Source organism: Passer domesticus, chromosome 1 (assembly GCF_036417665.1).
Source record: "Passer domesticus isolate bPasDom1 chromosome 1, bPasDom1.hap1, whole genome shotgun sequence".
Classification (NCBI taxonomy): Eukaryota; Metazoa; Chordata; class Aves; order Passeriformes; family Passeridae; genus Passer; species Passer domesticus.
Window position 1 is genome coordinate 177,559 of NC_087474.1, and position 25,310 is coordinate 202,868.

A 25,310-nucleotide genomic window follows, 5' to 3' on the forward strand; every position below is an offset into this window, starting at 1 on the left:
TTACTTTTACCAACAATTCATTTTCATCCATTCCAATAATTTTATCAGCAATTGTTTTTTATTTCTCCCTGATTGCTAATAGCATATAGCATTGATATGTGAAGAGAATGGAACTGGAGATAACCCTGTCAAATGGCTGTGTAAGATAAGTCTCCTCAGTCACCAAGTTCTTTTGGATCTGTTAATACTGAGGACACTCACTGCAGCATACAGCTAATTTTTCTTATTAGAATGCCATGCAGAACTTAGTCAAATGACTTACAGATTTCTAAGCATGCCCCATCTCTCTCATTAGCTCTATCAAACTTGTAGGCTTATAAAAAGTTATATAAAATGATTTGAGAGTATCTCCTTCAAATTACATTGAATTAGGTTCTAGTTTTTACTGACTTACCCAGGACATCCTTTGACTGCTTGTCCGTGATTGCTTGGGAGGTATGTTGAACTAACTGCTGTGTAGTTTCTTGGATATCCATGTGAACACATTTAAATACTGACAAGACACTGGTGTTTTTCCCCCTAGTAATCTTAAGTTCCCCAGTGTGCCATGATTTGTTATAAAGAAAAAAATAAATGGTTCAGTGAACTCATTAGCCGATTAAATACTCTTGCATGTAAGCTCTTCTCCTGCACATTATAAAAATTGTTACTTACACAGTTTAGCATCTTCCTTAATTACTGATGGAATAGAAAGTATTTCATTACCACTGTAAAATATGAATACTGCACATAGTTGTTTCAAATGCAGAGCAGAAATATTTACTGCGTTCCTGGATGTCATTATGCAGAATGTGTGCTGCACACGGGGCAGGTGCCCAGTGCCTGCAGCTCTCTGGGCTCTCTGCTGCAGGGGCACGCGGCTCTGGGGTCGGTGTTTCAGGGGGTTTGAGAGAGAGGAGGGCTCAGAGCAGCACCAGCAGCGGGAGGGGGCTGCAGGGGCTGCTGGCAGCGGGAGATGTGGAGCTGAGGGCGTTGGACACTCCAGGGCTGCTCTCAGTCCTGGGTGCAGGTGTGGCTGCCTGTGCTCGGGGTCACAGGGCCCCCGGGGCTGAGCCCCCAGCCCAAAGAGAGCCAGGGACCCCTCCACTGTCCCCTGGCAGCCGCTGCTGGACCCTGCTGTGCCTTCTGGCTCAGCCTCCCTGAGGGCTCGTTCAGCACTGTGGGGCCTTCCTGGAGGCACCTGGAGCTAAAACCAGATACATGGCTGGAAACCGAAGCTGGGCAAACACATATTAGAAATGAGACTATTTTAATAGAAGGGCAATTAATCTTCTAGGTAGTTGCATCTTAGAACAGTTTATCATGGTGGATGTAGATTTCTTATCTCAGGGGTTGTTTTTAAATCACGTGAGGATCTGCCCTAGCCCAGACCAGGTGGTGCTCAGCCCAGTCCCAAAGAGATCAGGCCGATTAATTACAGATCTCTGAACCTTCACTGGGCTGCTGCAAGATGCTGTCACCACTGGGACTGCGTTTTGCCCCAGGACAATAAGTTCCAGTTTCCCTTCCCAGCACTGCTAACTCCATTAACACCTCATTGACATCTCTGACTTAACCTGAGTTTCCTTCGTTTGGAGTCCACTGGTCTGTACTGGTTCTATCAGATTCCTTGCTCTGAATGTGCTGGCTGCAGTGGTTTCTGAGAAGGACAGTCTGAAATAAATGGGGATGCTGCTTTTATTAAGTTATTTAAATATTTGGTCTTACACCACTTGTCTCACAAGCTTTATCTTTGACATCTCAGCTGTTTGGCAGCACCAAGCACGTTTCACTGGAGTGGGATGGACAGTGCTCAGGAGTTCTGAAGGACCCACAAAGGCAAACCCCATCCTTTCCCCAGCACACGAGCACCTCGGGGGCTGCTCACCAATCCTGGCTGTGATTTCCCCGAGGAGGCACTGCAAAGTGCCTGCCTTGGGGCACCAGGAACCTCAGTGCCCATGCCAGGCTGTGACCCCCACAGCAACAGAGTCCCCCTGAGCAGAGCTCTGCTGGGCTCATGCTGGGGCTTGCTTGTCCCGCTGCCGAGGCCTTCTGCCTTTCTTTGTGAGGAGCAAGGCTCCAGGTTCCTCCTGCACTGGTTCCATGCAGAGGTGCTGCAGCAGAGGCTGGTGCTCCCGAGGTGCCGTGCTCCCCAGGTGAGCCCCAGGGCAGCAGACCCCCTTTGCACGCTGTCTTTGGGCTGCCAGCCCTGCTCTGGCTCATTCCACTCCTCAGCAGAGTCACCTGCAGCTGCTGCCAGGGGTGGGTGCTTCAGGTCGCTGAAAGAGTCCCCAGCAAAGGTTTCAACAAAAGCTGGTTTGGTATAACTTTGCAGCAGTAGCAGAAGGCAGCAGGAATGGTCAGAAGACAATAAAAGCTGCCTCAAGGAGAAAACCTGAGCAGTGACAAAATAACAATATCTTAACATGGAAAAATTACCTGAGCACCTCTCCTATGAGGAAAGGCTGAGGGAGCAGGAGCAGTTCAGCCTGGAGAAGGGAAGGCACAGGGGATCTCATCAGTGTGGATAAATACCTGAGGGGAGGGCACGAAGGCGATGGAGGCTGGCTGCTTCCAGTGGTGCCTTTGCCTGGGCTGTGCTCCCAGCTGAGGAAACGATGCTCATGTGCCAGCCTCTATTCTGCATAGTGTTGCATAACCCATTTTGTTCTGAATCCTGCAAACTGCACTCTGAGAACACCAGCTTTGCTTACAGGCTCTCACAGAGCCATGAGATGCATGTCTGTATAGTGACCTGCAGATGATGGATGTCTTCTGAATGAACAGTTCTGGAGTGCCATGCTCACATAACTGCTGGGCAGAGCAGTGCACGTGGAGAGAGCTGCTTCTGGCCTAAACACGCAAGAGGTACCAGCCCTGTGCCTTAGAAGCCCCATAAATTATCTAAAGAATTTGGTTAACATCGCTCTCCCTGAGCAGGATCCAAACACAGGAGTGAGGGAGAGCTTGGCTCTCCTGAGCAGAACAATCCTTAAAGAAATTTGTGAAAGGAATATGTGAACCTTGTCCAGGACTACAGAAACAAAAATTTCCGGTCTGAGATCTTGTCAGCAGCAAACCCATGCACCTGGGCATGCTCGTGCTACTGTTAATGAGGATCCTGGACTCCCACTGCTCCAGCTATGGCCCTGCCAGCTCTAGCTCTGAATACCTTCCCCAGGCATGAACACAGACAGGTTTCATGTCAGAAGCTGAAGACAGAAGTGCGTGGGGCAGCTCTGCAGTCAGGGAGGGCCTGAGGGACCTGTCTGCAGGAGCCAGCTGGTTCCTCCTGGGTGCCCCTGGCACGTGAGGGTTGCCCACCTCAGGCAGCGTGTGGCTGCAGAGCCTGAGGGGCCATGCCAAGGGCACCCCCAGCACCAGGGTCTGCCTGGTGGGAGCCCAGCTCCGGTCAAACAACACCATGGCCACAGCCAGCCTGCTCTCTAGACTTACCAAACCTGGAGTAAATAATTTCACAACGTTACTCTTGCTTTTAGTATGTTTAGCAGCTATGTTGCAGGAATGCCTAGAGGCTGTGACTAGATTTAGTCCTGTTGTGCTAGATTCCGTGCAGAGATAGTAAGTGGAGCAGGTAGAGGCATAAAGTTAAGACTGCATAGCAGTTTCCATTAGGAAGACCTGCTTTCATTTCCCAGTCTGTCATTACGCTTTAACTGTTGCAGTTGTGGTTGCTGTGCTGTGTTACTCAGAACTTTACCCATTACAGATGCAGCAAAAATTAATTGGCCTGTATTTGGCCAACAGCTGGTGCATCAGGAATACTCCAGGCTCTCCACCTCAGAGAGGAGAGCCAGCCTGGGTGGTTCTTTTCCTGGCCAGCAGCACAGGATCAAATTTTCCTTAATGAACAGCCTCTGAGGATCCCACTTTGCAGGATCCGAGCAAGGATAGTTTTAAAGGCTGAAGGTTTTCTCCTGGGATCCTCTGTGCTGATCAGACAGGTCATGCACCATCCTCAGGACAGACACTGTCCCACGTGCCAAGTGTTGAGCAGGACACCTTCCAGCTTTCCTGCTGACTCCAGAAAAGCAGGCAGACAGACTGGTCCATGTTCACATGTCTGCAGCAAGGAATGAGGAGGAGGAGTTGAACAGTTCTGATGCAGGAAACAGAGAAGAGAGGTGGTGAGCAAAGGCAGACTGAGGATGGGGAGATGGGCCAGGCTGGTCTGTGATTACTGCTTGCAGAGACTGGACTTGAATTCAGCACTCAGGGTCCAGCTTGGTGAGACTCAGGGCCACCTGCTGAGACTGCAAAACACGAGCCATGACACAGCGACCCCAAAACAGGAGAGAGCAGGTCTCCTCCCAAGACCTTTTCAACTCAGTGTCTGATAATGTTCCTAGCAAGGTCCTGAGAGATCTCCATCAACAGCTGAGAGTGCAGTGGGACACGAGGCTTTACAAATTGCACACACAATTTATGTTTCTGCTGTACCTGGCGTGTTGGACAGTCTATCTTCAGCCACATTAAGGAAATACACTGTTTCCTTTAGAGGGAGGGATGAAGCCCTTTAAACTGGAATCAAGGGGCTTTCTGCAGAGGTGTGTGGAGAGGGAAAGATGCCCAGGAAGCATCTGAGCAGTGGAGGTCTGAGCCTCAAGTGGAAGCCATGGAAACTGCATTTCACTAGGCAGCAAGAAGCTGTGGGAGATTCAACATAGGTTACACAACTGGAATTGGGAAAGCCCATGGAAGTCCAGTGGGTGGATGTGCAGCCTGGACCCTCATTCCAAGCTGGCTCACCTGTGAGGATGGTGGATGAGGGAGCTCTGTCCCATGTGATGTACACACGAGAGTATAGCAGCACATCTTTGCTTTATTATTCTTACAACCTTTTATTTTTTTTCTGTAGTCCTTCAACATACCCTTCTCTGAAATCTTGCTTCATGATTTGCACATGAGTTTCTACCTCTACTACAAAGTCTCATGAGACACAGTAAACCAAAGTGCAGTGAATTGCTGGGGCCCTGAGTACATCCCCCCTCCCTGGGGGAGGTTTGACACTCCAGGGTCAGGACCAACTCATAGGATGAAGCCATCTGTCACCAGATCTGCTCTGCTCACCTTCCTCAGGTCCTGTGGGAATGCACCCTGGTCACTGAAGCCCCTTCCTTGCTGCAGCCCTTCCTGCCCGGCTTCCCACCCCTCTGGAAGCAGCCTTGCCTTGCTGCTCCTAGCATGGAACAGACTCAATGCTGGAGGGGAGATGGGGCTGCAGGAGTGCAAGTGGATGATCAGGTAAGCAGAACCTTAACCGTGGAGACATCAGCAGGGACTGGCAGGGTGCAAGCTCCTGCTGTGCAGAGGGCAGAGATGAGCCTGCCACTGTGGTCTCCAGGCAGGAGCTGCTGCTGTGGGCACGGGCTGCCATCCTCCCTCCCGTGGGAGACACAGCTCACCCCCAGCTCGCTCGGGTCTCCAGCAAGGTCACTAGAGAGAGCAGCTTCCTGCTGCTCTCAAATACCTTGCTAACCTGTCTGCAGGTGTGAGGTGTGGGTTGGTTACACAGAAAAGATTCATCCAGCAAGTGATCAAATTGTCTTTGCTCAGGAGTCAGAAAGCTGCTTTCACAGCCTGATCTGGGCCCTTTGAGTGCAGTCTTGAGTTCCAGTAACATGTGGCTGTGCTTTCACTTCCTCCATGGTGCTTCCATAGCAGGGAATGGACCCAAGCTATGTGCATTGAAGACGACTCCAACTTGAAGGTTCCTTTACCACAGACATCTGGTGGATGAGGCAGGAGAGCTGGGGCAAGGACAGACAGAGCCCAGATGCTGCCCAGCAGATCTGGAGCCATGTCCCTTACTGTGTCACAGCTGGTCTCTGCGGTGGGGTTCATCCAAATGCTTGTCACTGCCATATTCCTTCCCACCATGGAATCTGGGCCCTAGTCCTGGACCGGGGTCCACAGGCAGTCACTGACCTGCAAATGAGCATCTCTCACTCTCTCAGCAATCAAGAGCAGGAGGTGTCTGCTTCAGAGGGGTGACAGGGATCTCCTATGCCAGGGCTCAATGATTCAATATTTGAGCCTGGATGATTGTTTTACCATTGACTTCTCCACACTCATTTCCCTGGCTTGAAGCAGGGCTGTTCTTGCTGTGGAGGGATAATTCTTTGGGACAACAAGAATGTGCCACAGAAAAAGGCACAAAAGACAAGAAAGGAAGAGAAGGCTGTGTGATGTCCTATCTGGGCCCTGGGGATTCAGATTTTGCCTGTTTTGTGGAGGAAGGCTGAGTACCCACTTTCAGCACAGTGAGCCCATTTTGCCTCACTTGAATGCTGCACACAGGATCCAAGTGTCCAACTCCATGGCTGGGCTGTCATGTCCCACAGAAAACACACACTTCAAAGTGGTGTTCCAGACATCTTCAGGGACAAAGCAGAAGGTGCTGGCAGAGAAATCCATGTGTTTACACAGATATCGATGCCACCAGGGAGCCTGGGTAGCTAGGCAGCCAGGGGTGCTGCATCCCTGGTCAAAGGGGAAGTGCAGGCAGGAACACACAGAGGGCTCGAGAAGAGGAATACCCCTAGGTGAGAGCAGGAGGTCTGGAGTGTCACTGTGCCACTGAAACTACAGCTGGAGCGAGCACAGACACGACTCCAGCTTGCATTTCTTAGCTTCCAAGCACTTTAAAAATCCTGATATTCTTCTGAAGCAAGGCTTCAGTTTGCTTCCTGCAGGTCTATAGACAGGACAGCCCAAATGCCGAGCTGGAGGCAGAAAGCCCTCTGTTTTAGCGCGGGGACTCCCCACAAGGGGCAGGCGATGTTCCTCGGGACACAGAGAGCGCGGCGGAGCCGCGGCTCGGGAGCTTTCGGCTCGCACGGCTCTGCAGATGGAGCGATGCGCAGCCCGGCCGCCGGGGACGAGTCCGGCACACGGAGTGCGGGGAGCAGCAGGAGGGGGCATTTCAGGATACACCCCCCCAACCCTGACCCGAGTGCGTCTGCGGGAGGCCCCGGGCTCTTCCCGGCCCCGCGGCGCCCGAGCCCGCCGGTCTCACGGAGACCCCGCTCCGAGCTGACAGGGCTCCAGGGCCGAGAAAGGGACAGTCCGGACCCTGCTCCGTGGTTGCTCTCCCCGCGCCCTGTTCGGGCGGTCTGCGGGCACGGCACGGCACGGCGCCGGCACGGCACAGGCACGGCACGGCACGGGGCGGCCGGTGCTTGGCCAGAGCCGGTCCGTCGGGGCGCTGGAGCTCGCCCTTCGCTGCCGTTCCCGGACCAGTCCCCGCGGGCTCGGCCATCCGGAGCTGCCGCAGGGCCGGCTCGGGGCCGGTTCCGGGAGCCCGGTGGTGCCGGCGGAGCGGAGCCGGTTCGCCCCGTCCGTGGGCCCGGAGAGGCTGTGCGGAGCGGCGCGGCCTCGTCCCGTCCCGTCCCCACAAAAGCACCCTTGTCCTGGCCCCGTAATTGCTAATCATCAATCACCATTAATAACAGCTGATGAGGCGGGAGGGGGAGGTGCCTTCCCAGGGGCCGGCCGCGCCGGGGGAGCGGGGCGCCTTGCCCCGCCGGAGCGGGCGCTGAAGGAGGAACTCGACCGTGATGTGCAGAAGATGGATGAGAGCAGAGGGCGACACCCCCGCCCGCCTCCCCTCGCCTCCTCCCCCTCCCCTCGGCGGCCCGGCCCGGCCCCCCCGCGGCGGGGCGGGCGGGCGGCTCCGCGCTCCGAGCGCGCCTCCACTCCGCCGCGCCGAGCCAGCGAGCGGGCGGCAGCTCTCGCCGGGCGCCGGAGCCCACGGGAGGCGGAGGGCGCGGGCCGGGGCCGGGGCCGCGGCGGCGGGGCCCGGCGGCGGCGGGATCGCGGCGAGTTGGCGGCGGCCCGAGCTCGCCGGAAAGTTGGTGCCGGCTGAGCCGGAGGCGCCCGCTCGCCATGCAGAGACCCGGCGGCCAGGGGACCGCCTTCTCCATCGACTCGCTCATCGGGACGCCGCCGCCGCGCTCCGGGCACCTGCTCTACACCGGCTACCCCATGTTCATGCCGTACCGGCCGCTGGTGCTACCGCAGGCGCTGTCCCACGCCCCGCTGCAGTCGGGGCTGCCGCCGCTGGCCCCGCTCGCTTCCTTCGCCGGCCGCCTCACCAACACCTTCTGCGCCAGCCTGGGCCAGGCCGTGCCCTCCATGGTGGCGCTCACCACCGCCCTGCCCAGCTTCTCCGAGCCCCCCGACGGCTTCTACCCGCCGCAGGAGCTGCCCCCGCCGCGCGCCACCCCCGACGCCGGCTGCCGGCGCGGCGCCGACGGGCTGGAGGCGGAGGAGCTGCCCCCGGGCCGCGACAAGGGGCCGGCCGAGCCGCCGCTGCACTTCCCGGACCCCTTCCCCGGCCTGGCAGGTAAGAGCGGCGCGGGCCCGTCCTGCCCGGCGGAGAGCAGCCGCCCCCGTCACCCGGACCGCCGCAGCCCGGGGAGAGCTGCCCGGCTCCTCTCCGCCGTCCCAGCGGCACCGGGGGCCGGCGCTCTTGCGGGCCGGAGCTCGCCAGCACGGCAGCAGAGGTGCCGGGCAGGACAGCGGGGCAGCAGGGTCGCGGCGGCGGCACCCGCCCTGGGCTGCGCTCCCGGCCCGGCTCGGGGTACCGAACCGATTCCCCTCCGTCCCAGGCCCGGACCCGTTCCCCGATGGGAGTCAAACTTCGCTTGCCCCGGCCGGGCCGCGGGGCAGGAGGGGCGGGAGAGCGGCCGGAGCATCGCACGGAGCTCTCCGAGGTCCTGGCACTCGGCCCGGGGCGGGCGAGGCGCAAGGTGGCCGGGCGTCCCACGGCTCGGTCCGCAGCCCTCCCCGCCCGCACCGGTCTCGGTCCTGGTCCCGTCCCGGTCCCGCGGGGCTGCGCCTCGTCCCCAGCATGCTGCGGTGGCCCGGGCCGGTGCCTCCCGGCATCGCCGTGCTGGACTGCCGGCTCTCTAAAGTTCCCCGAGCCCGCCCCGCAGGTCCCGCAGCCCCGCTCTGCTCCGCGCCCGCCGCCTCGGCACCGGCCCAGCCCGACGGCGCGGGCAGCGGCAGCGCCCCTCCCGGGACCCCCGGTGCGACGGGAACCGCTCTCGTCGGGGTCCGCGCCTTTGTGCGCTGCGACCGCTCCCCGAGCGCGCCAGCACCAGCCTCGGAGACTTGTTGCTCCGTGTTTCCCAGCCAGTCCAGCACTCATCTCTTCTCCCGAGGTCCTGCAGCACGGGGCGTGCGGGGTCCCTGCGGCAGGACACAGACGAGCCAGCTGCTGCTTCTCTGGTGCGGCCTCTCTTGAACTGTCTCTCCTGGCCGCTCCCGGGATCCACCTTTGTCTCACGGGCTTCTTGGCATGGATGTGTGCTGACAGTCTCTGCTGCTTCTTGCAGTGCTTGGCTGTTTGTTCTCCATCCTCTCCTTAGGCTCTCCTGGGTAAGCCCAGGTGTCTTCCTTGCCCTGCCTTGTTCATCCCTCAGAAGAGCATTTCACTCACTCAGGTACCCCTCAGACCTCTCACCCCAAGTAGGACAATGGGGGCATTCTGCCTCCCCCTTGCCTGTGTGGGTTATTGGGTGCCCCTCCGGTGCTCCCCTGGCCTCGGTGCTGAGTCAAAAGCCCAATGCAATCTTACTTTATTTTTGTGAAAGTCTTCTCACTGCCCTGGCCAAAACCAGGTCTGTGTGACCTCACCCTTCCCGTGTGTGAGCAGACAAACTGCACTGTGCTTCATCTGCCTCCTTGGCTCCTCCATAACTGAGCCCAGTCTGTTCTCTGCTCCCAAGGGACTCACATGAACTGTCCCAGACAGTGGCCACTTCTGAATCCAAGAAATCCTACCTCTAAGACTTTTCCTGTTGCAACTGGACGATGTGATGGAAGGGAAGATGTCTTGCTGCTCATCCCCTGCTGCCTCAGCACTGGGTTTGCTCTGCAGCCATGAGGGGTGCTTGTCCTTCTGCACAGGCATGTGCCCATGTGGACCCAGTTCTGTGGGCTGCTTTGCCCAGGCCAAATGTGCCTACCTTCTCCTTTACCTGCTGCTTCTCCTGGCTGTACCAGACAAAACTGGAGATGGACAGTGGGGCTTGTTTTACAATCATCTTACAGGAAGCTCAGGAGGGTTGTTGTGAGCTTTTTCCAGCACTAAGGAATAGAAAGATGATTCATGTAAACAGGAGTCATCAAAAACTATCTATAATGCAGTTTGCTCTCACATCCAATCTGTGGCCCTCACCAAAAGCAGTTGTCCAGGGAAGAGCAAGAGAGCACAACCTGTTCAGTGGTCAATTCTAAAATGATATTTCCCTCACATTCAACCATCTGCACATCAGGGACTTCCTGTGCCAAGTGTTGTTTCTGTATATTTAGTAAACTTCAACTAATTTGTTTTCTGTGGTCTTATCTAATCTCCCCTGGAGTCCACTAGAAAGGAGGGATAACCTTGACATCAGCCACATCAAGATGGCAAGATGTTCCACAGATTTTTTACCTGTAGAAGAACCTTGTGAAGAATAAATGCCCCCTTTTGACAGTTTTACTGACATTTAGTGACTTACACTCTGGAGTGACTGCTGCTGTCCCTAGGCTCTGTTAGTATCTCCATCACGCAGGTGTCTGTGGACACAGGAGCAGCCAAAGGAATTAATGCACTATTTTAGAACTTCTCTCTGCATCCACTGGGTTAGAAACTTGCTTCCAGCAACTGCCACCCTTCTCGAGCAGGGAGAGGCATTGGGTAAACTGGTGGTGAGAAGCAGCAAAGCTTGAAGTCAGGTTTGTTTCTACAGTTGCCACAAAGTTATGACCCCTGGTGTAAGGGTACTGAACATCCCCACATCTCTTGTGAGAGCAGGTTTGTTCCTGAGCTGTACAGATCTCCTCTGAGATTCAGGCAGGAGTCTGAGACTCTTTCTTGGTTTGCTGTAGTGACAGCACATTCATCCAGGGACAGGGTGAAGTTTCTGTTGTTCCCCTTACCCACACAGGGCTCATCACAACACCCATTCCTGACCCAGGTGCTTCCCTGGTAGCTTTGTCACCTGCGACACTCAAGTCTCTTCACCATGCTTTCCACATCCATAATCACAGACTTACAGAATGGGTTGGCAAGGAACTTTAAAGGCCACCTAGTCCAACCCCCTGCCATGGGCTGGGACATCTTCGACTACATCAGGCTGCTCAGAGCCCTGTCTGACCAGGCTTTGAGTGTTGCTGGGGATGTGGTATCCACTACTTATCTGGGCAACCCGTCCCAGTGTTTCACCACACTCATTGTGAATAATTCTTTCTTATACCTCATTTAATCGACCCTCTTTTAGGTAAAATCATCACCCCTTGTTCTATCACAAGAGACTTTAAAGTCTCTCTTTGTCTTTCTTTAAGCCCTCCTTAAGCACTGAAAGGTTGCAATAAGGTTTACCTGGAGCCTTCTCTTCTCCACTCTGAACAACCCCAACTCTCTCAGCCTGGCCTCACAGCAGAGGTGCTCCAGCCCTCAGAACATTTTTGTGACCCCCTTTGGACTCTCTTCAATGTCTTTGACAAGATCAATGAACAGCTGTGACTTTGTGTAAAACAAACCAGCAGGTCAACCCTGTTCTTCATTTACTGCTTCTCGTTGATTTTTCAATCATGATGCTTTGCTTCATGGCAGCTTCCCTTCATGTTCAAAGGCCTTGAAAGTCTCAGTACACCCCAGCCACATGGGTGGGATCCCCTGCCCTCATTCCTTCCTTGCTAGTGACATAGTAGGTGACTAACAGACCAATATACAATTTTCTTTGTGAACACATTCAATTTAGGTTACGTTATCAAGTAGTTCCAAGTTCCTTACTGCAAACCCAGCCCTTTTATAAGACACAAATGTGAGAGTGCTTCATTTAAAATTTGGAGTCTGGTTCAGAAGAGAGTATTCAGAGACAGCACCTGTTTTGCAAACCATCATGTTGCTCAGTCTTCTTCCAGTCTCCTGGGGCACAGCCTGGGCTGACAGGAGCAAGCTGCCCTAGGAGCACTGTTTGCTGGTGTGGCTGCTGGGATGCCATCCTCCCTCCCTGGGGAATTGCAGTGCCAGGGCAGGACCTAAAGAGCCCTTGGGGAAGACACTGAATTCCTCACAAGAGCTCTCTTACCTTGTCAGGCCCCATGCTCCAGCAGAGAGAGGTGGTACACAGAAGTGAAAGCTCTTCTTCTCTTCATCAGAGTGCTTGCATCAGGCTGTGCAATGGCAGCCAAAGTGCTCCTTGCTGCTGATCCTCAGCCCCACAAGCACAAAATCTCTGGGTCTTTACCCTCTATGCACATGGGAAGTCTCTTCCCCTACCCCTGGCCCTCAGGAAGAAAGAAATCACTCTGCAGCAGGATAGGGATGAAGGTGTTCTTTCCCACTGTAGGAAACAGGAAGAGTAGGGAGAAGATTCCAGATCTCCAAAGCCTGGTCTCAGGAAGCCACAGGCTTGCTGCAGGAGTGACAAGGGGTGTGGGAGCTCCACAGTCACCAGGCTACCAGGAATGTCTTCTGGGCTCGCTCAAGTAGTCTCCTGCAGTTCTGTTTGTGTATTTAAACCCTGCAGTCAGGCTTCTGAGGGCTGTTCTGCATTTCCCACTGAGATGAGGAAAGGTGGCCAGCAATCCAGGGGCCCTGGCTGCATGTGTCAGTACCTGGATACTTCTTAGAAATTTGGAGAGCTACTGCACCTCCTTGTGCATGTTGGATTATATAAAGCAGCAGTGCTTCAGGACAACTCCTTCCAGCAGCGATTCCTGCTCTTGGGTCAGACTTGAAGAATTTTCTGGTCTCTTCTCTCTTTTCTAGTCTCAGCCTGACAGAAAAGCATCTTCACCTGCTTGTGCATATCTGTGGGTCCTCCCTTCATGACCCCTGTCTGTGGCTGAGAGCATCGTCTCACTTTGAGCCCTTCTACTATGGAAGTGACTGTCTTCCAAGCCTCTTTCCTCCCTCTGTCTCCCACCGTGTCCTCCCTTGCTCCATGGCTGTTTAATCCTTCAGGCAGCAATTTGAAGCTTGCAAGGACGAGATTCATACACCAGTACCCTACCAATATCCTCACAGGCATCTTAACAGAGGTGTTGGCCATGATCCAAGCACTGCATTCTGCCTGATGGCCTGGATGAGGCCATGAGGTGCTGTCTGTTGGGTGATAAATGTTTACAGATTCTGTCCTGCCCCTCTGCCCACTGCTGGGCGTAGCTGAGCCCTGAGCATCGGCTGCCTCAGCACCTTGTTCCCTGGCTGCACAGTCTGCTGTGGAGCATCCTTGGATTAGGAGGGAGAGCCAGAAGTGGCCCCCCCATGTCCTGTAGAGCCCTGCAGAGAGGTTTGCTGGGCCAGAGCTGGCTCCGAATGCTGTTTCCAGGACAGTTCTTCAGCTCCTGGCTGGCTACTTTCTAACAGCATCGATGGTCTGGTGCGCTGGGAAGAGACAGGGAGGGCTGAGCTGAGAGAGAAGGTGTGGGTGTTCTTTCCTGTGCGGAGATCCAGACAAGCCCTGAAGCGTTGTGATGTTCTCTGCTAGACCGAGACCGTGGTGCTGCTGCGGCTGGGCCGTGGGATGGGGATGGGGACGAGGATGGGACGGGGATGGGATGGGGATGGGATGGGGATGGGGATGGGCAGCTGCAGAGGGGGTCCGAGCCCAGGGAGCCCGCCGGCTCTGTCGGTGCTGCCCCTTGCAGCCGGGCGGGCTGCGGGGAGAAGGGCAGGGAGGGAGCAGGGCTGCGGGCTGGAGCCGGGGCTGGAGCCGGGGCTGGAGCCGGGGCTGCCGCTTTGCCCGCTGCGGGACGCGGTGCTGACGGGGCCCGAGACGGCGGGAGGAGCTGCAGCCTCCGGCCGGGGGAGCGGGGGGAGCTTCCCCGCGGCTGCGGGGCTCTGGGAGCGGGCGGGGCGCGGTGCGGGTGCGGTGCGGTGCGGCGGACACTGACGCTGTGTGCCCCGCAGACGGGAAGGCGTACAGCTCGGACGAGGAGAAGCTGGAGGTGAAGTCGGCGGCGACGCCGTGCAGCGAGCGGGAGGAGGAGAGCTCGGCGGGCGAGAGCGAGGAGGAGCCGTTCCTGGACGGGGCGGCCGGCGGCGCCGCGCTGGGAGCCAAGGGCAAGGGCAAGGGCGGCCCCGCCGCCGAGCAGCCCCCGCCGGGCTCCGGGGCCGGCAAGAGCCGCCGGCGCCGCACGGCCTTCACCAGCGAGCAGCTGCTGGAGCTGGAGAAGGAGTTCCACTGCAAGAAGTACCTGAGCCTGACGGAGCGCTCGCAGATCGCACACGCCCTGAAGCTGAGCGAGGTGCAGGTGAAGATCTGGTTCCAGAACCGCCGCGCCAAGTGGAAACGCATCAAGGCCGGCAATGTCAGCAACCGCTCGGGAGAGCCCGTCCGCAACCCCAAGATCGTGGTGCCCATCCCGGTGCACGTCAATCGCTTCGCCGTGCGCAGCCAGCACCAGCAGATCGAGCAGGGCGCCCGGCCCTGAGCCCGGCCGCGCTCCCGGACCCTGGGGCGGGCCGAGCGCCCGCTCCCACTCCTGTGTACATGTCCCTTATTTATTCCGTGTAAACTCTGTACATACGGCAGCGTGTCCTTCTGTCCGTGCCATGGGGAGCGCGGCCGCCGGGCCCTCGGGCCCCGGCCGCCCGCTGGGCCGGGCTGAGCCGGGCCAGGCCGGGCCGGGCCGGGCCCTCGCTGCCGCTGGCGCCCGCCCGTGTATAGCTGTGATTTCAATAAATTATTTTCTATGGAGCAAGACCACGTTCTTCCTCGCTGCGGGAACGGGGCTCCCGCGGCCCCGGCCCGGCGCGGGCAGAGGAGGAGAGCAGGGAAGGGAGAGGTCGGGAACAGGGACAGGGACAGGGACAGGGACACGGGCACGGCAGCGGGCGGCGGCGCCGAGAGGCGGCCGCGGAGGCCGGGGCGGCCAGCGGGAGAAGGGGAGGCTCGGGGCTCACCGCCCCTCGGCCGGCGCCGGGACCGGGCCCGCGGAGCCGGAGGCTGTGCGAGCCGCAGCCGTGGCCTTGCGGCTCATTGCACCCGCTGCTGTGCCGGGGCCCAGAGCGGGAGAGAAGAGGATGGGGCGGGCCGAGAGGCGCCCGGGAGCAGCCCCGGCTCGGCCCTCCCGCCGGCGGAGCCGCGGCCAGGATGGCTCAGGAGCGCCTCCGCAGCTCGTCCCGCAGCGGGGGAATGCTGCGCTGCTGCAGACCCACAGCACCCCTGCCGGGCCCGGCTCCTGGTGCTGATGCCCTGGGACAGGGGCAACAAAAGGGGCTCGCACATCCAGGCCAGCCATGCTCTGTTCTTGAGAGCTGTCACACGAGATGCTGCTTCGGCAGCCAGCCATCTCAGAGCCCAGCCCCAGAACCCCATGAAGACCCGGTTTTGCACAGGGCACAGCTGCATGCCCAGTCTACAGCACAAGGGCTGCGAGGCTCCCTGGGTGTCCAGCCTGGGAAAACTGTTCTGGTGTGACAAACGTCAGTGAGTCCATGGAGCACGGGAGCTCCCATCCTGTGCTGTGGCAGCAGCACCCATTGCAATGTCACCAGAGGTTCCTGGAGAGCCAGAGGGCTCTCTCCAAGGTTTGGTGGGGCACCAATTGCTCACAGGTTTGATAGGGAGTTTGGGTCACAAACGGTCCAGCCAGCTGCTGTCACCTTCCCTGGGAGACAAGCTTGGGAGAGCAGGAACGATCCCTGGCAGCCAGAGCTGGCTCCACCTTCCCCTGATGCCATAGCAAGGGCTGGGCCGTCTCTGTGCTGCCTGGGGAGCAGTGCTCCCTCCCCATTTCCCCTCCCTCTTTGGCAGGTGCATTCTGTTCACCTGGAGTGTGGGGTCCATGCTCAGCCTGTAGAGCTGGGTCCTGCAGTGCCCTGGAGCTTTGGAGCACTGGGGGTGGCTGTCCCTGTCCCTTGGCTGTTGGCTCCAGTTGGCTGCCGTGGCCAACAGGCACAGCTGAGATCAGAGCAGTCATTTGGACAAAGCTGTGCTTCTCGCTGTCCTTGGTGGGTGGCTCTTTCCACAGAAATATTTGCTGCAGGTACCGAAAGGGTTCTGTGGGATCCTTTCAGGATCTGGTTTCTCAGCACAGCTGGCTTCCACTACAGGACACCTGCCTCTGTCCCTGCACCACTGACCTGGAAACAAGAAAGTACCCTCAGGAAACGCCTGGCCTGGTGCTGCTCACAGCATCCCCAGCATGGATTTGCCCTGTCCAGGCAGCAACACCTGCTGGCATTCCCTCTGGATCAGGGGAGTAAATGTCCTTTGGCAGCAGCCCCCAGCACCCTACTCTCAGGAAAACTGTCTGCTCCCTCTGCAGCAGGCTGGGGTAGAGCTCCTGCAGCTGCACCACTGCTCCATCCTCGGGTGGGGGCTGCTCTGGGACAGGCACTGACCTCAGCTGTGCTGCGTGGCTGCAAAGGGACACAGCTGCTTGCAGCGATGGCTCTGGCACAGGAACGGGTACTCACCTCTGTGTGGGAGGGCGAGGGGCAGGGTAAAGCCACTCTGCCACTACAAATGTGTCCACATGAGGGGTCTGTGCCACTACAGCCGACCACAGCACAGCAGTGCACGTTAACCACAACACTCCAGAAAGTGTCCACAGCTCCAGGGTTGGGGCAGTGACATTAAAAGGAGTCAAATTTTATTTTAACGTCCAAGAACTCCCTTATTTCCACCAGGCATTTCTAACTGACACTGGCTTGATATGTCCTGCCCCAGTGGCAGCACTTTTTGTTATTATATATATATATATATATATATATATAGACACTTATTGTGTCTTTAACCCACGTCCCCCACCACAGAGGCCACAGCCCACCCAAAATCTGCGTGCAGAGCACTCCCTCTCCACTGCATGCTCATCCATGCACTGCTGCTGAGGTTGTTCCAACACCTACAGTTTTTAGCTGCATGGAGGGTTTTGTTGTTGTTGTATTAGACCATCCCAGAGCCCACACACACTGCAGCCCTACAAACAGCCATGTTGAAATCCCCACAAATGCTGCAGAGGTGCAGCTCTGTGCAGAGCTGCTGGGGGTGACAGACTCATGCTGTCACCAGCGCTGCTGGAGAGAGCTGCAGAGCAGCAGAGTGTTCCTGGCACTGAGCAGAGCAGAGCAGAGCTCCCTGTGAACCCTGAGCATTGTGATGGCTCTGGTGCCTCCTGCACAGCGGAGAGCAAAGCACTGCACAGTGAGCATGGTGAGGACACTGCCCACACTGCACAGTGAGCACAGGGCCCAGCACTGCCCACTCTGCACAGTGAGCACAGGGCCCAGCACTGCCCACTCTGCACAGTGAGCACGGGGCACAGCACTGCCCACTCTGCACAGTGAGCACAGGGCCCAGCACTGCCCACTCTGCACAGTGAGCATGGTGAGGACACTGCCCACTCTGCACAGTGAGCACAGTGCCAGCACTGCCCACACTGCACAGTGAGCACGGGGCACAGCACTGCCCACTCTGCACAGTGAGCACAGGGCCCAGCACTGCCCACTCTGCACAGTGAGCATGGTGAGGACACTGCCCACTCTGCACAGTGAGCACAGTGCCAGCACTGCCCACTCTGCACAGTGAGCACAGGGCACAGCACTGCCCACACTGCACAGTGAGCACAGGGCCCAGCACTGCCCACTCTGCACAGTGAGCACAGGGCCCAGCACTGCCCACTCTGCACAGTGAGCATGGTGAGGACACTGCCCACTCTGCACAGTGAGCACAGTGCCAGCACTGCCCACACTGCACAGTGAGCACAGGGCCCAGCACTGCCCACTCTGCACAGTGAGCACGGGGCACAGCACTGCCCACTCTGCACAGTGAGCACAGGGCCCAGCACTGCCCACTCTGCACAGTGAGCACGGGGCACAGCACTGCCCACACTGCACAGTGAGCACAGTGCCAGCACTGCCCACTCTGCACAGTGAGCACAGGGCCCAGCACTGCCCACACTGCACAGTGAGCACAGTGCCAGCACTGCCCACTCTGCACAGTGAGCATGGTGAGGACACTGCCCACACTGCACAGTGAGCACAGGGCCCAGCACTGCCCACTCTGCACAGTGAGCACAGGGCCCAGCACTGCCCACTCTGCACAGTGAGCACGGGGCACAGCACTGCCCACTCTGCACAGTGAGCACAGGGCCCAGCACTGCCCACTCTGCACAGTGAGCACGGGGCCCAGCACTGCCCACTCTGCACAGTGAGCATGGTGAGGACACTGCCCACTCTGCACAGTGAGCACAGTGCCAGCACTGCCCACTCTGCACAGTGAGCACGGGGCACAGCACTGCCCACACTGCACAGTGAGCACAGTGCCAGCACTGCCCACTCTGCACAGTGAGCACAGGGCACAGCACTGCCCACACTGCACAGTGAGCACGGGGCACAGCACTGCCCACACTGCACAGTGAGCACAGTGCCAGCACTGCCCACTCTGCACAGTGAGCACGGGGCACAGCACTGCCCACACTGCACAGTGAGCACGGGGCACAGCACTGCCCACTCTGCACAGTGAGCATGGTGAGGACACTGCCCACTCTGCACAGTGAGCACAGTGCCAGCACTGCCCACTCTGCACAGTGAGCACAGTGCCCAGCACTGCCCACTCTGCACAGTGAGCATGGTGAGGACACTGCCCACTCTGCACAGTGAGCACAGTGCCAGCACTGCCCACTCTGCACAGTGAGCACGGGGCACAGCACTGCCCACACTGCACAGTGAGCACAGTGCCAGCACTGCCCACTCTGCACAGTGAGCACGGGGCCCAGCACTGCCCACTCTGCACAGTGAGCACGGGGCACAGCACTGCCCACACTGCACAGTGAGCACAGGGCCCAGCACTGCCCACTCTGCACAGTGAGCACAGTGCCAGCACTGCCCACTCTGCACAGTGAGCACGGGGCACAGCACTGCCCACACTGCACAGTGAGCACAGTGCCAGCACTGCCCACTCTGCACAGTGAGCACGGGGCACAGCACTGCCCACTCTGCACAGTGAGCATGGGGCACAGCACTGCCCACTCTGCACAGTGAGCACAGTGCCAGCACTGCCCACTCTGCACAGTGAGCACGGGGCACAGCACTGCCCACACTGCACAGTGAGCACAGTGCCAGCACTGCCCACTCTGCACAGTGAGCACAGGGCCCAGCACTGCCCACACTGCACAGTGAGCACAGTGCCAGCACTGCCCACACTGCACAGTGAGCACGGGGCACAGCACTGCCCACACTGCACAGTGAGCACAGTGCCAGCACTGCCCACTCTGCACAGTGAGCACGGGGCACAGCACTGCCCACTCTGCACAGTGAGCATGGGGCACAGCACTGCCCACTCTGCACAGTGAGCACAGTGCCAGCACTGCCCACTCTGCACAGTGAGCACGGGGCACAGCACTGCCCACACTGCCCAAAGCAGCTGTGGCCCCTCCTCAGATTGGAGAGCTGTGGGGGCCCCCATGAGCTGGAGCTCTGGGTGCTGGGTCAGACTGGGGTTGTGGGAGAAGGAGAGCCACAATGAGAAACTGGGCAGTTAATACAGACCCAGGACAACTGAGCCATGAGGCTGGATGGGCCTTGGGAGGTCTCTGCTCCCACACCTGCTCAAAGCTTGTCCCATTAAAAATGCTGAAGAATTTGCCCATCTGACTTCCAGTATCTCCAAGGGTGGGCAACCCTCCTCTTCGGGCCCCCGGACCAGTGCCCAACCACTCCCTAGCATGTTTTTTCATTTGCATCTATTTGGAATTTCCCATCCACCAGCTTCTGGCTGTTACCCTGTGTCCTGGAGCAGGAACTGCCAGGGAAGGAATCTCCACACAAGCACTGGTACACGTATGTGCAGGGATACACACACATGTGTGCACACACAGAGTAAAAGGTAGATACAGGTGCAGACTCACACAGATAAATTCATAGAGTGTGCTTATACATGGACATGTTTGTCTATATAAATATGTTTATACACATATATATATACATGCATTCATAAAACAAGACTTATGTTGCCCTAAGGAAGGTAATTTCAGCATTTACAAGGGAATTCTCCCTACCCAAACCTGTCTTTGGCTTGTTTACCTGTATGGTGGTTCTTAAAGAAGTGGGAAAGGAGTAGGGATTGCATCCCACAGAGTGTTTATTCACTCAGCACAAGAAAGCTCGTCCTCAGCATTCCCTGGCAAGGGGCTTGCATGAAGATGTGATGGCCCATAACATGGTGCTGCCAGGACTAGCTCAACATCCAGGAGCGAAATAATGGGCAAGAGAGAAACAATGTCCCAACGACTGGCACCTGGGAAAGGTTGTGACCCTCCCCAACTCCTTTGCAGCCTGTGCCAGCTTGTCCAGTGTCCCCGTCAGCCAGGCTGGACTCCCCTCAGGGCTTTGTGACTCCGTGTGCTGTGTCTGCACCCCCCAGGCCTGATTCCCACGGAATCAGGGTGCAGGCGTTGCAGTGGAGGCTGTGGGTGCTGTGCCTGAGTGAGCACAGGCCGAGGGGCTGGGACACTGCCACACCTTTTCCCCCAGAGGCAAGGCTGGCTGGACACACGAAGGCACAGCCCTGTGGCAGGATCTCTGCTCTGGCCACCTCTGCATGTGCTCAGCAGGATCCCAGCAGCCTCGGGGTGGACGGTGCTGCCCCATGCCCACCTGCAGATCCCCAGGAAGCTGTGCCTGCTCAGCTGGGGCTGCAAGAAGTCCTGTGGGGCTTTGATTGTAAGTTGTGCCCGGTGGGGTTTTTCCTGGCTGTGCCCAGGCTCCCTGGGAAGCGCTGCAAACCTGGTATGGCTGGTTTCCAGCCAGAGGCTGCATGCGTGGATTTACTCATGGCATGAGGCTGCACCCCATGGCTCCTGTCCTGTGGCACCCACCTCCCTGCCCTGGCTCCAGCCTCTGCTCGACGATGTGAGTGCTGCTGGCTGCCTGGGGCACGGTCCTCACGGAGCTGCTGTGGTCACTGCTGCTGCTGGGGCCACGTAACTCAGAGACAGCCCCACTGCTGCTGCCCTGGCACAGTGCTCTGGTGTGCAGCAGAGCAGAGGGCTGGCCCGTGCCCTCCCTGGCATCAGCCTGAACACAGACACCTGACTCCTGCCCCAAAACACAGACACAGTGCCCCTGAACACAGACACACAGCTCCTGCCCCTGAGCACAGACACGGCTCCTAAACACGCCCCTAAACATGGACACACACCTCTGCCCCTGAACACGGACAGGGAGCTCCTGCTTCATTCAGCCTGCCCTGGCCCAGGGCCACCTGAAGCCACACTGGTCACCTTGGCACCCAGATGTGCTCCAACAATGGATAATGCTGGGCTGGGGTCTGGCCCACTCTTGGCCCCTTGGGACGGTGCCAGAGCCTGCAGGGATCTGGTGGCATTCCCTGCCCCCAGGTGCCAGCAAAAGGGCATCACCAGGATCCCCAGCCCCTGTTTGCAGTCTGTGGGAGCAGCAGGGCACGGGGCCTGTCCCCACAGGGCTCTGTGCCCACAGCAGTGGGCACACAGCAGAACCTGGCCAGGGCTCCGGGTGCCCTGCAGGGGCCGTGGGGGCTGCTCGGGGCTGTGTGACCCCAGACCTTGGACGTTGATATCTCTGTGGTCCCTTCCAGTTCAGAGTGTTGCATGGTTTTGATTCCAGAGCTGTCCCTGCGTGGCTCCCGGTGGCACGGTCGTGGCTCGCAGCCCCAGCTCCAGCCCCAGTGCCACAGGCAGAGTGTGGGGGCAGGCGAGGGGGCTCTGGGGTCAGAGCTGGGCCCAGGCTGGGCAGCCGGGGGCCTGGGGCAGGGCTGGGATGGGAAGGGAGGCGCCAGGGCTGGGTAGGGCGGGATCCCGCGCGGGAGATGATGTATGGGCAGATGTATCAGATCGCACAAGATAAACAAGCAGTGAATTTCATCAGGGCCCATCATGGCTTTAATTTGGCTGCCTAATGAGTCAGATCCAGCCGCGCAGATAAAAGTTGTCAGAGCCGCAGCCCTAATGAATTTCTTGCCACTTGTAATCAAGGCAGCTTGTCTGAGGGGGATGATTAATGGGCCCCAGAGGAGCTGCCGTCCCTCGGCTTCCATTCCCGTTAATGCAGTCGCCAGGAAATTAACCAAACCCAGCACTGGGCTGGGGCCAGGGCCGGTGTGGGGGCACCCACGGGCACCACGAGGGGACGGGAATGAGGGGTGACATGGGTGCAGGGGCCGGACTGGGACCAGGACCAGGACTGGGACCAGGCTGAGGATGCTGACATGGGCACACACAGCCAGAACACATCAAGGAGTGGAGGGGCTGGGGCCACCGTCTGCAGCCCCCAGCAAGGCAGCTGTGTCATGGGAGGGCACTAGGAGGAGGCAGCAGGGGTGTGACAGGGACATCTGAGGGTACCCCTGGCAGCTGGGGGGTCCTGGCACCTCCCTTCCTTGCAGCCCTGCCACACAGGCTTGGGGCCCAAGGCCTATGCCCGCTTGCAGGGCAGCAGAGCCTGGAGCCCAGCACAGCACAAACACTGGAGCCCCAAAGTGCTGTTTGTGGTGTGGCCTGGGTGCAGCCAGCCCGGCACTGCCGGCCCTGGGGCCCTACTCTGCCCACAGCTAGGAGAGGCGTGCGAAGGCAGGGCTGGCAGGGCACACACGGCTCCCTTCAGCGCTCAGGGTCTGCCTGTGCCTTGGGACTCCATGATCCTGCAGCCTGCACTCCTAGCTTGCTGTGGCAGCCCATCGCCCCCTGCCCATCTCTGCCTTCCCCCGGCCCAGCCTCACATTGCTGTCCTGTGCACAGGGACCAGCCGGCCCAGCCCTCCTGCCCTGCGTGTCCCCTCTCCAGCACACCCCTCTGCTGTGCCCATCTCCCATCCCAAAGAGCTCTGCACTCCTCTGGGGCCAGGTTCTGGCATTGTCCCTCAGTGCCCCAGGCTGGCACATCTCCCCTCAGCACTCTGCCGTGTCCCAGGAGCCTGGTTTGGCACAGGACTGCTGTTACCAGAGCCCAAGCCCCAGGAGAAGAGGCTGAACGTTTGTCAGTGTGGGCTGGAGAGGCACCAGACCCAGCTGCAAACCAGGGCTGCATCGGAGGCCCCAAAGGCAGCACAGAGACACTGGCCTGGCAGGAGGTGGGTTGCTTTATTGGCCTTTATCTCCTTGGCTGCAGATAACACACACAGGGCAACTTATGGAAAAGAAACCGTATATACAGAGTGTCCATATAAATATTTCCAATGTACATTTTATACACAAGTGACAGAGACATTCCATAGCAGTGTCCAAAGCCTTGAGGTTCCAGCATTCAGCTAGAGGCCTGACCCCAATGCAGAGAGAGATGCTCCTCTCCTCTCCTCTTGCTCAGCTGGAGACCAGCCCCACCTGGGCAGCAGCGGGAGCCAGCGGGAGGCTCTGAGGGAGACACTGTGTATGGCTTGGAGCTTGGAGCTTTAACCTGGAAGGACAGTGACTCTACAGACAGACAGACAGACAGAGCTGGGGATTCCGAGGTGACCATCCTCTTCCCCGTCTAGGTCACCAGGGAGGCTGGGGAGGCCTTTGTCCGGGGGCAGTGCTGGGGAGGTGCCACCCTTGCATCAGCACGTGGGGAGCAGTGTCGGTGCGTGCAGCCCTCCTGCACTGGCCAGAAGCAGAGGAGCACGGGGAGCAATGGAGAAACACGCACCTCCTGCTGCCACCTCACCCCTGCACCACTGCATGGAGGGACAGCAGGAGGGAAGCGACCACACTGACCTCCCTGAGGGAGCAGGCGCAGCCATCAGCGTCCCTGGCGCTGCTGTGCAGGGGAGGCCACACGCCTGAGCTGCCCCCAGCCCCTGCTTTATCTACAGATGTGGGGGGAGCAGCAGGAACTGCCTCCCCATCCACGTACCGAGAGCGGGGCGCACTGGAGCCGCCCCAGCGATAATGCAGAGCCCTCCACAAGCTGCCACACTGGGTCCGCACAGCTGCACGGCCAGGGCGGCTGGAACCAGCGCGGAGGAGCGGGATGCCGGCTCCCAGCTGGCTGCAGCCTGCTGCTGGCCGGGGCAGGCAGCGCGGGCCCGTCTGTGCGGCTCTCGGAGCCCCGCGGCAGGGCTGGAGGCAGCTGTGCGGCGAGCCGTGCCGGGCTAGGCCGTGCCGGGCTAGGCCGTGCCGGGGCCGGCGCTGAGCTCCAGGGCCGCGGCGGCGCAGGCGTTGTTGTTGGCGTTGGCGTTGCGGCGGGGCAGGCTGGGGGTCAGCGTGCCGGCGCTGTCGCTGGGGCAGCCGTGCTGCAGCAGGATGTCGATGCACTCCTGGCTGCCGGCCCGCCGCGCGTAGGCCAGCGGGGTCAGGCCCCGCGCGTCCCGGCTCTTCACGTCCACGCCGTACTGCGCAGAGACAAGCGGCCGGTCAGTGCCACCGGGACCGTGTGCCCAGGGCACGGGAGCGGCAGGGGCACGGAGCTGGGAGGGCGGGCAGCGAGAGGGGCCAAGAGGGCGGGCAGGTCAGTGCCGGTGGGCGTGTGGGGGAGCCCACGGAAGCAGGATGGATAAAGGTAGCAGGGAGGTGGGAAGCACCGGGATAGCACCAGAAGCACTGCGATGCAGGCGCAGGCTCTGTCTTACCCAGATGAGCAGCTGTGTGAAGACTACGTTGGCCATTGCGCACGAGAGGTGCAGCGCCGTGCGCCCGTCTCCGTCTCCGTAGGTCTCGTTCACCTCCTCCTTGGTGCCATGGGCCAGCAGCGTCACCACGAGCCGCAGGTCATCCTCCACCACGGCCCGCAGCAGCTGCTGCCCCAGCGGGATGTCCGACTGGGGCAGTGGGGCCAGAAAGAGCTTCTGCTCGTACTTAGCCCGGATCCAGCGCTCCTTCTCCTCCCTGCCAGACAGGACATGGTCACGGGCACAGCTGAGACAATTTGCCTGGGCCCCGTGCACAAAGGACACGAGTATCAGCAGTGCCATGTGAACATACTCGTGTGAGCAGTGAACTCCCAGGTACGTTCTGCACAGCCCCTGCCGTGCCCCTGTGCCCACAGGTGCCACCGAGCCTCTGTCATCCCACTCTGGACAGCTTCCTGACACCCGCTGCACTCCTGCCCCAGCTCACCGCCCCCACGGACACGGTGTGCTTACACCCGGCCCGTGTGCCCCTCACGCCGGGGCTGGGTGCCCGCCTGCGGCAGCGCGGGGACCGTCGCTGCCCCCGGCCTGCGCGCGGGCCACGGCCGGCGGCGGGGAAAGGACAGCGCTGCGCACGCCAGCCCGGTGCCACGGGAGGCACCTTATCGCTGCCGCCGTCCCGCCTGGCGCAGACAAAGGCTGTGTCCGCGTCCGTCCCGCCGGGGCGGCCGATCGATGCGCGCCGCGCCCCGCTATCTGCTGCCATTCTCTCCATCTG

General features: G+C 59.1%; 2 protein-coding genes across 4 annotated transcripts in view; one reads left to right on the plus strand and one right to left on the minus strand.

Moving 5' to 3' along the window:
• The first annotated feature begins 7,689 nt into the window (after window positions 1-7,689).
• On the plus strand, window positions 7,690-14,702 carry GBX1 (gastrulation brain homeobox 1). Its single transcript, XM_064407818.1, has 2 exons — window positions 7,690-8,350; window positions 13,913-14,702. Exons 1-2 carry the CDS (start codon window positions 7,891-7,893, stop codon window positions 14,434-14,436), a joined length of 984 nt encoding a protein of 327 aa, XP_064263888.1. The 5' UTR covers window positions 7,690-7,890; the 3' UTR covers window positions 14,437-14,702.
• An 8,345-nt stretch (window positions 14,703-23,047) lies between these two features.
• Window positions 23,048-25,310, minus strand: part of AGAP3 (ArfGAP with GTPase domain, ankyrin repeat and PH domain 3) — a 108,052-nt gene continuing 105,789 nt past the window's right edge. For all 3 annotated transcript variants that reach the window (XM_064408002.1, XM_064408056.1, XM_064407942.1), the window contains 2 exons: window positions 24,533-24,788; window positions 23,048-24,295 (listed from right to left, as the gene is read on the minus strand). In XM_064408002.1, the coding sequence (XP_064264072.1) occupies window positions 24,071-24,295; window positions 24,533-24,788 (481 nt within the window). In that variant the 3' untranslated portion in view covers window positions 23,048-24,070. The remainder of the gene's footprint in view (window positions 24,296-24,532; window positions 24,789-25,310) is intronic.